This window comes from Corvus kubaryi, unplaced genomic scaffold, assembly GCF_017639235.1.
Source record: "Corvus kubaryi isolate FWS band 111438036 unplaced genomic scaffold, C.kubaryi_AGA036_p1.0 65457, whole genome shotgun sequence".
NCBI lineage: Eukaryota > Metazoa > Chordata > Aves > Passeriformes > Corvidae > Corvus > Corvus kubaryi.
In genome coordinates this window covers 32,572-44,914 of record NW_024582015.1, presented here as the reverse complement: position 1 = coordinate 44,914, position 12,343 = coordinate 32,572, and the positions used below count along the sequence as shown (strand labels likewise).

Sequence of the window (12,343 nt, the reverse complement as noted above, 5' to 3'; positions counted from 1 at the left end):
GCCCATGTAGCTGGCTGTGCAACATGTGAACTATCAGCACACTAATTTAAGAGGAGTTTTGACTGTGGCTGCCTATTCTGCTGTGGAATTTGAAAGAAATGCATTGAAACAATGAACATGCTTTCCTGACGTGATACAATCCACCCTTGCCATTTTTTTTTTTTGGCTTGTAGCATACAACAGGAACTTCTAAAAGTCAAATATGCTGTGACACAAACCACAGCTGTCAATAAATACAGCAAAAAGTTCAATGAGGACTTAATCATCCTGTCTGCCTTTTCTGGAGGTAAGGACAGGTCTGCAGAATATCAGAATGGTAAAGAAAGTTGTTTTTCACCTTTTGCACATAATTCAGGGCAGGAGCCACTCCATGGCTTGGCCTGACTCTTCCCAGGCAGTGCAGAGCTACAGACAACTGCAGCAGAAGGCTGGAAAGTACACAGTGTGTGCAGGTAGTTTTAAAGTTGTGTCGTGGTCTTTGTCTCTTCCTGGGACATCAGTGCACTGGGAGACTTTCTTGCATCTCGTTTCTGCCAAGTGTGATCAAGCTCAGCTGGGAATTGGGGTCTCAGTTTTTCAAAGAACAGTGGGCTGCTCTGGCAGCAAGGTGAGATGATATTCAAGGTGTTCTAACAAGAGGCATTTCCCAGGTAGCAATTCTGTGAAAGGCCAATAAAAACAAAGCACAAAAAACAAAGGAATGTCCGAACCCTCTTATTACTGTAACATCAGTTGTAGTAAAATAAATCCCCAAGCAGCACTCTGTAGGGAAAAGGCAAAGTCCTGATGTCTTTTCCCACTCCTTCCTCAAACCTGCAGCTGAGTCAAAGGCCCACAGTAGAAGAGCTACGTGAGAGGAAGATCCTCATCCGCTTCAGTGACTACGTGGAAGTGGCAGACGCGCAAGACTACGACAGGAGGGCGGACAAACCCTGGACACGACTCACAGCTGCTGACAAAGTAAGTGGGGCAACTCTGGGAGAGCCATGGCCTGAACAGCCAGGGCATGTTGTGGCAAACAGCATCCCTTGGGTCTCACAGGTCCCATGGCTGTCAAGGAGTAAACATCCACCTGACATTCCTTCCCAACACACCTGTGGTTTTTTCCCATTCACAAGGTTTGTTTCTTTGTTTGAAGCATAAATCTTTGGCAAGAAGGTTTCTGTATGCATGGAAACCAGGGGAGGGAAGGAATCCCAAGCCCCTTGAGGAAAGGTCTTGATGACAGCCCTGTTATTTGTCAGTTTTGGTTTTGCCACACTATGCTGCCAGCTGAGAGCTCTGGCAAGACTTAGCAGAGCAGTGAGACAGGAGTGTGTGCCAGAATGGCCATGCCAGGACAGGACAGGCTTGGGTGTGGAAATGCCAGCAGGTCCATTTGGCAAAGGTACCTCCATCCCTCCAAAGCCAAGTCACTTCTCTCTACTGTGTTACAACAGGGACCTTTTCTCAGGATTTCTGCCACAGAGTATTTTAAGCAGTGAACTGAAACCACACAAGACCTGCAGATGAAAAGAAGACACACGTTTGGTATTGATGGCACTGCCCTCTGAGCACTGGTGGAACATTTCCACTAAATGGTGTCTCTGGTGTTGGCATTGATGGCAGAGGGATTAAATTGCTGGCAAATTATATCAGTCACATGCTGAGGGTCTTAATGAGACCTCGGGAAAAAGATCTAAAAGATTTTATGGATGTTATAAGAAGCGAAGACTATGAGGCTCAGTGATTCAGTCATGAATCTTACAGTCACTCTATGATGCCCTTCTAATGTTAAAGACTTTCAGATACCTGAGTTCAAGTCTTGACTATTTCTTTGCCATGAAATTCACTCATTCAGCAATGGAGAGCATGATGTCCAATGTTTAGAGAATTAGCAGAATATCCAGCCATGCCATTCATCTATGGTGCTCTTGGTTTTATTCACAAAGGACAGCCTGTTATACTTGTATAAGTCAACCAAAGGACTTGTACAGTTTTGTGGCATTGGTCTCCTCCTTGATAGAGGGATTTTTTTTAGTTTAGCTTTGGTTAAGTTAATGTAGCATAAATTGATCTGAAAAAAAGAAAAACTTCCTCTGGACTGTGCATAGACCATAATATACTGGGTTAAATTAGCTTTTCTCATTTTACCTCCCCATATTTGGTAAGATATTAGTGAACTGACTTAGTTTTATTCTCTTAATTGGTAGATGAGGGAGGGAATAGATCTTGCAATTGGTTCTGCAGCCTTTGAGAGATCCCTGTCTGGGATGAAAGGCATGGAGAAACTTCAGCTGGACATGGAGATTTGATTTCCAGACAAGTCCTTCCTCATCCTGTGTGTCTGAAAAGAACAAACATTAAATACCACTATAAAATGTAACCTAGTAAAGAGTTTAGTATTAAGGCTTTGATGTCACTTTTTTTATAATGCATGTGCAAGTTAAGTAGTCAGAGAAAAGGGTTAAGTCCTTCAGATTAACCTCTTCTTAGCAAAGCACCATCAGAAGAAGAGATGTTTGTCATTCTAATATTAATGCCCTTTATGGCATAAGGAAGCAGATTGGTTTTTGTTTGGGTCTTGTGGGTAATATTCTGATTTCTGCCATTCAGATGACCTGCTTTTCCTCAACACTATGTCCACTGTTGGAAAAAATAGCCAGACAGATTGAAACAAAGCTGCATCATCCTATATAGGATTATTTTCTTCCAGAGCTGTGATTCAATAGCTGTCTTCACTGGTCAGCACAGGCCAGATTTATTGCAAAAACAGATTTTAGCAATAAAATCTGGGCTTTTCTGTTTGCCAGTAAATCTTGCTTTGTGTGCTGCGTGAAGGGAACTGCCTTCAATCAAGAGTTTGTCTTTAGCAGGTCTGACTCTTGGGAGAAGGAAAAGGACATTTTTGCATCTCTCCAACAGACAAAGGAGGGAGGGGTAATAGATCTCAGTCCCTGTAGGAGTCAGCAGCACCTGTGGCCTCCTTCGCAGTCACTTCAGTAGCAGATTGGTCTGCTGAAGGCAGCCCTGGAGCTGCTGCATAGCCATCACTCCGTCCTGATGGATGAGGCAGCACCTGACAGGCACTTCTAAGGGAAATAAGAAACCAAAGCTGTGCAGAAGGAGCAGAAAGGGTCTTTTCTGTAGAAAAATACTTGCAAAATCCACCACTTAGGGCTTGTCAAAGCAAAGGTAGTTGGTGACCAAATCAGTGGCTGTTGCAAAAGTCCTGTTTTGGGCTCATGCTGCTCATACTGGTTTAGATTTCCTTCACTGAGAAAAATTCCTGACAGACACAAATACCACTTACTGGAACACCCCCTTTCCACCTCTGATGTTGATGTTTTCAGCATCACACAGAAAGGCAGTGCACACACCTTGGACCCATGGGAGCGTTTCGCCGCAACAGACACCTTGCACATCCCCTCCAAATGCTCACAGTGAAATCATTCATGAGCTACAAATATCACAGTGCTGTCAGAGGTCTTGACTTTGGGCCTGAGACTTGAGCCATTTGTGCTGAGCACCATCTCTACCATGCAGCTGAGTCCCTCCAAGTCACACCCTCTGTTTTATTTATTCCTCAATAATTCTCTTCCTGCCAGTGCCCCTGGTTTGCTTTTCCCTCACAGACAAGCCACAGAGGCTGAATACCCCCACATCATGGCAGGTTTTCTGCTGGGTTAATTTGTTGAATCAGTTCAATAAATAGCACAGCTGGGTCAGAAGGGAGGAGCAGGGCAGAGGGGCACAGCTCGAGGCAGAGTAGAGGGCAGGGAGTCAGGTATCCCTCTTCCCTTCCCAAGTAAGATGAGTCGCTTTAGGTAATTTCACCCGAGGAAATTCAGCACCAACAGAGGCAGAAGACATCTCAAACATAAGTCTGTCAGGATCTGGGCCCAGTCTAGATCACAGTGTTTCACAAACTGCAGTGCACAGGTTTTTTTCTCGTGCTTGCACTAATTTGGATTTTGTATATGTAAAGGTTTACATAATAAGCCAGAATTGGGTTCTGTACCTGCATTGTCTGTGATATGTTTTCAAATTGAGCCATTCCACTGAAGCATCTCTCTTCCCTTTATGTGGTTTAGAACATGCTTATCTCTGTTCCTTTTCACATTTTAAAGTCTTTGTTTGTCTCTCTGATGTTATCTATCTGCTTTACTTTTAATATACTGTTTTGAGAACAAAGTGAACTTATTTTGATCTCTCTCATTTATACATTTATGAGTTTATTTGTCCTTTGCAGGCAGCCATTCGAAAAGAGCTTAATGAATTTAAAAGCTCTGAAATGGAAGTTCATGAATTAAGTAGGCATCTAACAAGGTAAGCTGGGAGATTAATTTTTTAAGACTGTAAATGAATACTGCTGTTTTCAAAAAAAAAAAAAAACAAAGCCAGCAGCTGTTTCTCCAACATGCACTGAACACACCATGAGGTCTAGACAACATTTAGAATTACAGGCTGTAAAAGCAACTCACACAGACGAACACATGCTGCCCCATTATGTGGCATTATGCAGGCACGTGCCGTTTAATGAAGTATAACCTTTTTTTTTTTAAAATCATCATGCTGCATGTCTGCTCTTCTGAGAACAAAAGTTTAAAAAAAGTGTTGGTGTCTGAAGGAGGACAGGGAACCCTTGTGGAGCACGTAGCAAAGTCTGAACGAGCGCACGCTAAGCCCTGCCGAGTGTGCCGCTGTTCCACACCACGCAGTTCCCACCCACAGATCTCTCAGTCTTGTTCTCCATGTCTGACCATGGGTGACACAGTGGGGCACAGCGAGATCCACCCTGTAAGAGAGGCACTATTATTTACACCTTGGGCTTTTTTTAAAGGTGGAGACTGAATTAATTGTCCATGAGCCCAAACCAACCACCTTCCTCTCTGACAGGCTAGGGCTGAAGTCAGGCCTTAGCAAATCAATACTTTAGACTTTAAAGACAAGTGTGGGGTACTGAAGACAAGTGACAGTGAGATCTGGTGCAAAACTGGAGCTGCCCTTGTATTAATGTGTTCATAAGCTCAGTGCTCATGAAAAATGCAGTCGGTACTTTTAGGAAAAATACAGAAAAGCTTAAGGCAAAATTAATTTTGTATTAGGGGATTTTTATGTGTATAAATTAATAATTATATTAAAATTCACCACATGTATTATGCATATATTACCTTGCAGAAACGATCTCCCATCTCCATCCTAGCATGTGCTAGGATGCTAGCACTGGGGGTTGTAGAGACAGAGTGCTGTTAGAGACAAGCCAGCTGCTCCTGAGCCACAAGGTCTGGGAGAAGCCTTAGGATGTACAATTGGCCTAGATCTGCTGACCCTGGTGACTGAGCCTTTGAAGGACATTTGGCTCCTCCAGGGCGAGGTGACAAATGTAGAAAGGATGAGGCTGTTTTAAAGGGGGTGTTGCTACAAGTAGTCAAGCTCCATTGAGGGTTCTGTTGAATTCCATGAAGCCTTTAGCATTCTGCAACCTACAGACTGGTTTAGTTTTCCAGAAGTCTGTCCATCTGCTTGGCTTTCACAGGTTTCTGCGCAGTATTTCCCTTCTCTTCCAGAGTGAGCAGTGACCCTTTAAAGTTTGTATCTGAAAGCCACTGAGCAGCTTGGACTCAGTAAGTCTGGGCCAGGCATACAGAGAGCCATAGCTCATATAACAGACACTGGAATAAGGGTTTGCCTGAAGAACAGTAGGACTTACTGGTTAGACAAGTGGCTTGGGGAAATACGCACTTGAAGGAAGCATGCTTAAACAAAAGAGAGTAATTCCCTTAAATAAACTTAGATATATCACCATTATAGAGTCATTAGCAAGGTAATGAGCTCTTCATGTCATTAAGCAGTGGCATGAGCAAAGAATGAGTGTCACTTTACTAGTGGGACTCATTAATTAATTCATAATAGACTGAAAAATCAAAGCTTAGAAAAAGTATTTGCAGATCTGACAAACCCAGGCCTTCTGACACAGGGTGCCTTGCAGGAAGGGTGGCCATTTTAGCTCCATTTGTCTCTTTAGCCTCTAACATGAAGGAATAATCACAGTTAAACTGTATGTAAATCTTTCTGGCAGAATAGCATAAGGTTTGTCTAAACCAGACAATTTTTGTAGAATCAGGCTTTGCATGGCCTGAAAGAGGGTGAGCTGATCTGCTGTCACCCACTCAGGGATCCCATAGGATGGACCCAAAGTGTATGAATGTCTCTGGTAGATTTTGGTGCAAACAGCTTATGCCTATGAACTGTGAGTCTGGCAAGGACCAAGGAAGTGTGAGTGTCTGTCTCCTTTGGGTCCTCTTGCCAGCATGGCTGATGTCAGTGCTGCAGGAATTGAACTGTCTAATGGTGTCACTGTAGCAATTAGTTCTCCAATGTTTTTATGTGCAATATATATGTGAGGATATTATCTTACTGTTTCTCTTTTTTTTTTCCCCTTGCGTTTCAGGTTTCACAGACCGTAGCAGATCAATTCTACCTGACTACTATGCCATCTTCAAAACATAGCTAAAAGGAACCATAAGTGCTGGTATTATTCACTTCCCTGTTACGTACAATGTAAATCTTCCGAACTGCCTTTTTAAAAAAAAAAAAAAAAAGAGTAGAAAAATAAATATTAAAGAAAAGGAGAATTGTATTTACATGTGATGAGTACTGCAGCATCATCAGACCTGCTGGTTCAAGCTTCAGTAACAGAAAATACCCCTGGTGGGAATCATGCCAAGACTTGGCATCTATGTATAGGACTTTCCCGGCATGTGGATTTGCCATACATGTTCAAGCCCAGCTGGTGATGCAACCATTGTTGTCTTCAGGCACCCCTCATCCTGACAAGCCTCTGTCATCAATTCTAGAGAGTCCTGAAATGGTGTTTAGGGAATCACTTGGCCTGGGTGAAGTCTCCAAAAGGTGAGCCCCTATGGCACTAAAGCACTTACATCAAACACTCCTTTCAAGCTGAGAGCACCTTATGAGGATGGTGAAGGAGCGAAACTATTCCGTGGGCCAGCCGGTCTGTGAATATCATCTGACTAGAAAAGCATTTATTTCCCTGGAGAAGTTTACAGCCAATCAGTAGACATTGTTCAGCATCCAAGCAGAAAAAATTATCACCTCTAAAGAGCAGGACTCCCTACTGAAGGCTGCTTCAGTTCTAGCAACTGTTTGTTTTCCAACTCTTTGAAGTATAATTTTCTAAACCCAGTTGTGAGCCCATTAGCAGTAAGTGACAAGAACGTTGAGGACCAGCAAGCAAAAACCCATCTCTTCAGGGTCACTGCATGGCATCTGCTCCGCTTGTAGTTTGTCTTACACCCAAACCTTGTGACTGTGTGAGAGCCAACGTGCCCCTGGCAGCAGGAAAGGCTGGGATTCCCCTCCAGCTTTGCAGAGGGACACGCAACTGGAGGGGCTGGAGGTTCCATGAAGGATATCTACCATCTCTGTATCAGGTGTCTAAAGAACTGATCCTAAACTCACACTGAGCAAAGCATGACAAAGCGTGTTACCTGGCCTAACAAAAGGAGTCTGGGGCATTCTTATGGATGGTGGGACTTGTCACTGGTACCCACAGCTGAGGCATAAGGACAGTAATTCAGAGGTGTTCTGAATTTATTGGTTTTAATTTATTTTTCTTATAGTGGTTTAACACACAAACTGACCAAGCAGAGCTTGGAGAGCTGGTCGCTCTGGGCCTGGTTTACTTGCCAACATAAGCGTGTGCTCTACAGTAAGGAAGCACACACAGCCTCACTGCTTTCAAGAATGTCTGACAGGCTTACTGGAACCTGAACACAGTTAAGTGCTTTCCTGAACTTAGGCCATCCCCTTCCAGAATTAAGTCCTTAACTAGTATAATGCCAGCAAGCTGGGGCAAACATTGTCAGGATTCCTTGCAAGCTCTTACAAGACATTATTATGCCATGTTTTGGGATGGTGGCCAAAAGCACTGTAGCAACATTACTGTAAGAAGTTCCAGATTATTACTTCAGGACACCTTTTCTTCCACAATGGCTATTTTCCTTTGACAGTGTGAACAGAGAGGCCAAAGTTTTTTACTACAGAATTGTTATTTCTGTTATTCTTTAACTGATTTTTCGTTTCTCACTGTCTTCCATGTATCTATCCTCTCTTTTGTGCTCCCTGTCCAGCTCCCCCCGTGCCATGCTAACACCGCCCTTCACTGATTGCGGGCTGAAAAGCCTCTCACACTTGAGCATTTAATGGCCAGTGCAGTGTAGTGCCAACACTCCTGCCTCTTCTCAGGCCTCATCTCACTCCTCTGGATGCAGGAGTACAGCCAAAGAACCTGCATGTAGCCCATGGAGTGGCTCTAGCACCCAGCCTGCCCCAACAGCGCTGGCAGCGAGGGTGACGCCCTCCATCTACACTTGGTGGTGGCACTCAGTGCCTCGCAGATTGGCTCTCCATCAGAGACAAGCAAAAGCTTTTCATTCTCATCCATGGCCATCCTTACAATGCTATGGATTATTAGCTATTAAATGAGGATTGGCTGTTGGAGGATGGAAGATCAAAGGAAAGTAAAAACCAGGTGGTTTCTGGTGCTTCCCAGACTGGGTGATGATTTCTAAGGAAACACACCGTGATTGATCCCTGTATCACCAGCTCACGCTTGCTTTAGATAGAAGTTCGTCAGTAGTGGAAGCCTTCAATGTGCAGTGTTATCAGCTCAGTGCAGCAGAGGCAGAGCACTTAACGTACCAGCCAGGAATACACGGCTTTGGGGTTATCTTCATGAAAACCTTGGGTTCCTGTTCATAAGTTCATTCACATACATATGCACACAAGTTACAAGAATGCATCAGAGCTTTAAGAAAGGGGAAAAAAACCTTTATGCTTTTGACTGCGCAGACCTTGCACTAGCAAAGGGCTCTGCAACAGAGCTGTTCTGAAGAACAACAAATCCTTGTGTTCCCAGCATGGATCTCACATCTGCCCTGGCATTGCTAGCTTAGAGGATCACTGTGAAATGGAAGGGACACCATTTAAGGAGCAGTGGTGACAGAAATCACAGGACTTGGTAGGCTAGTGGGAGGGAAAGGTGAGGGGTTGTTGGATTTTTATTAATAAAATTAAGACGAGGGAGGTGGAAGTCACAGGCTGTTGCTGTCCATTGTTAGTGCCGGAATCCCCAGGGGAATGGTCAGCCTGGGCACTGCCACCGTCCCTCATGGGCACAGCTCCAAGCAGTGCCCACACTCCCAGTCTGGCACCCAAAAATAAACCCTCAAACACTGGTTGAGACACGTAACATCCGAGTCCTGGGTGATGGCCAAACATTCCCCAGCACCTTCATCCAGATGAGCCTATGGCAGGTCCTTGCTGACCACTCAGCAAGTTGCCACATTCAGCCTTGCCCCATGATTTGTGCTGTCCCCAGGGCAGCTCCATGCAGCCATGCTTTTTTTTTCTTAATTCTTTGGGGTTGTTTTTAATTAACTCCTGGCTGAGCAGACACCAGGACACAAGTGGAAGAATTGCCATATTTTTCCCTAGTTGCAAATAGAGTTTATTCCTGAAAAGGGGGAAGGGGAAGAGAAAGAAGCCATACAAGGTGTTTGGCACTGTAGTAAGTATCACCAAACTGATGCTTCATCTGCTTTTAGCTTCAATGGGTCTGGGCAGTTTGCAAAGTTAACCTTCATCAAGGCATTCCACAACAGCCTTTCAGGGCCTGAACACTGCAGCATATCCTCAGTGTGCACACCCACCTCTGGAATCCATGGGAAGTTGCACACAGACTGGAGAACTGCTGGTCCCTTTTTTTATAAATCTTGTTTCTTGAGAATTGTTTTCACATCTGTGAAAGCCATCTCTGCCATGGCAAAGGAGCTGTGATTCTGTTGGGGGTAAAGAAAAAACCAAACAACAAACAGTCATGATTTCTCTCCCTTTGACCTGGATTATGTGTAGGATGTAATGATGACATTCCTGCTAAGACTCTGTTAGCAGAGTCATCCTCATTCTGATTGGGAGGAGATTAATAGGTAATAAAGAAATTACAGCCGGTTTAGAGAACGGAAAAATCAAAGCGGAACAAAAATGGCTCTTCCAGTCATCCGTCTCCAGAGACAATAATCTAAAGTCAAGGAATAGAAGCGTTTTTGTTATAATCTACCTAATCCTGAATACTTAAAATGTGCAAGTGTTTTGACATCTGTTCAGCAGCCCGTGGAATAATGAAGAGGAAATGGGGAGTAAGGGGTGGCTGGGGAGATGATGGGGATTGAAAAAGCAATTCCTAAGCATCTGGACAAAAAAGTTTTGATTGTTTGGGAAAAGTGACAGTTAGGAATCCCAATAGTGACATCACCCTCCTACCCACACCTTCACCAGCAGAGGGTTGCAGGGGCCTGTTGACACAATTCTGACTCAGAGGGAATGTGGTCATTGTGGCTTTTGCCCATCCTACACCCCACTGGGTAGGTACTTGCAGGGTGAAGAAGTTTCAGGCTGCAGGTTTGCTGGGAAGGCGCTCAGGCCAACTTTCGTGTCTAGGCAATTCCTAGTGAACACTCTGGGTATTATCAGAAGAGGAGGAAGAGGCGGGGGAAATAACGTAATAGACTTTCAGCTATTTTATGTTAAACCATTCAGTGAGCCCATTACACAAATATATCTCATCCTAATACACGTATAACCATTGCATTCTGTCGTCACTGCAACTACTCACCAAACTTACTCTTCCTTATTCCTACAGCACCACCTGTGCAGTGCAAACACTATAAACCAAGAGAGGGGGGGAGCACTTCCAACATGCCCAGTGAAGCTTGCACTCATAAACATAGATGGGCAAGGTGGAAACCCATAGTTACACGTGAATGGGGGCTCCCTAATGTGCCTGCAAATAAAAACACTTTGTATAAATAGCTGTGGGAGATGACTAGGCTAATAAAAAAATCAGGAAAGAAAAAGGGGACAGATTATTTTTCCCGGGTGTTCAGTCTGCTCGAGCTTGGAACAACTTCTGTAAACAAAGAGGAGGTGACGGGGACATTTCCTGTGTTCCTGTGTGTCCCAGTTACTCCTGCACCAGTTGCATTTTCCAGTTGATATCCAAGTGTATGTATATAGTTTGTCTTTGTATAGGAGTGAGTGTGGTGGCTGTCAATCGTGCTCTTCCAGTATTGTAATTTAACAGATTATGGCTGTATGAAAATGATGTAAATAACTAGAAAAAATTAAACTGGATCTCTATGTCCTAGTTTTTGTACATACTGAAACTGCATGGTATTTAAATTATTGTTTGTCTCTGATGTATGCAGTTTCTTAAAAAAATTCATTTAAAAAAAAGTATTCCAGTGCCTGTGTATTTTATCACCCTCTGTCCCCGTGACTGTAACACATGGAGGCAGTCAAGGATACCAGCCGGGCTCACCCACACCTCCATGGGAGCAAAGCAGGAGAGGGAGACTTTCCCAAGCAGATGGGTGGGACAGATCAGATGAGCCCTGAGCACCATCTCTGGGCTGGTTCAGCACAGCAAGGAAGGATGAGTGGTACCTCAGCTGCTGAAGTGGTACCTGGTACCACCCTAGTGAAGAGCAAATCCAGCAGTCTGCACTAGACACACACAGGCATCCAAAAACCCCACAACCGAACCCCATATGTCACCACAATGCTGCTGGTGCGGGCTGTGCACTGCCAGTGCCAGCTGCCAGAGCCAATGTGCAGCCACCAAGCAGCACCAGCCAAGCGCTGTTGCTGTTCAGCAGAGGGGCTGTTCCTGCACATCCATATCACATACTCCTGTACAATTTTTTTTTGTTCCCCTTTTCCCCCAAGTAGCTTCAGTGGTTGCACAGCGTTTCAGGCTGTGACAAGTTGAAGCCTCTGTGTAGTGAAAAGAGGAGGAAAAGCCTTCACAAGAACAACTACATGCCTTCAACAGGCTTGCTGGCCTCCTGCATTAAGTACTGAAGGTGACAGCTTTGCTGAGGCTCTTCAGTGCTTGGAGCTGATGGTGAAAACATTCTGACCCTGAGGAGATGAGTGACACTCAGCATCCTCACTGTAACTGGAAGCTGGGAGCACCTCCCCTCCCCTGACAGATAGAGGCTTCTGATTTCACAAAAATTAAAGATCCATCTACTTTAACTGACCAAATTCTGTTCCTTTGCCTTGCTGATAGGGAAACACAACATGATCAAAACTCTGCTATCGAGCATTTTTGGTTTGCTTCCATCTGGTCAACTTTTCACCTACCTCACAATCCTTGTTTGTGTGTTTGTATGCATTTCTGTTCTGCCAGCCATTGAGTTTGTGGCTAGCCAGTGAGATTTGGGTAAATAAAGTAAACAAAAGTGTAGGTTTTGTCTAAAAACCCCCTTCCCCCACA

The 12,343-nt window shown here is 44.3% G+C and overlaps 1 protein-coding gene across 1 annotated transcript; it reads left to right on the top strand.

Annotated features, from left to right (window-relative positions):
• The first annotated feature begins 771 nt into the window (after positions 1 to 771).
• Positions 772 to 11,301, top strand: LOC121673489 (phosphatase and actin regulator 1-like). Its single transcript, XM_042046824.1, has 3 exons — positions 772 to 960; positions 4,232 to 4,308; positions 6,434 to 11,301. The coding sequence occupies exons 1-3, from the start codon at positions 787 to 789 to the stop codon at positions 6,447 to 6,449; spliced, it is 267 nt and encodes an 88-aa protein (XP_041902758.1). The 5' UTR covers positions 772 to 786; the 3' UTR covers positions 6,450 to 11,301.
• Positions 11,302 to 12,343: the final 1,042 nt, after the last annotated feature.

Excerpts from the sequence above, each read along its gene's own strand:
- LOC121673489 (XM_042046824.1), top strand. The coding sequence starts at position 787 with ATGTCTTTTCCCACTCCTTCCTCAAACCTGCAGCTGAGTCAAAGGCCC. Across the intron at positions 961-4,231 it reads GACTCACAGCTGCTGACAAA|GCAGCCATTCGAAAAGAGCT; the intron begins GTAAGTGGGGCA and ends TGTCCTTTGCAG.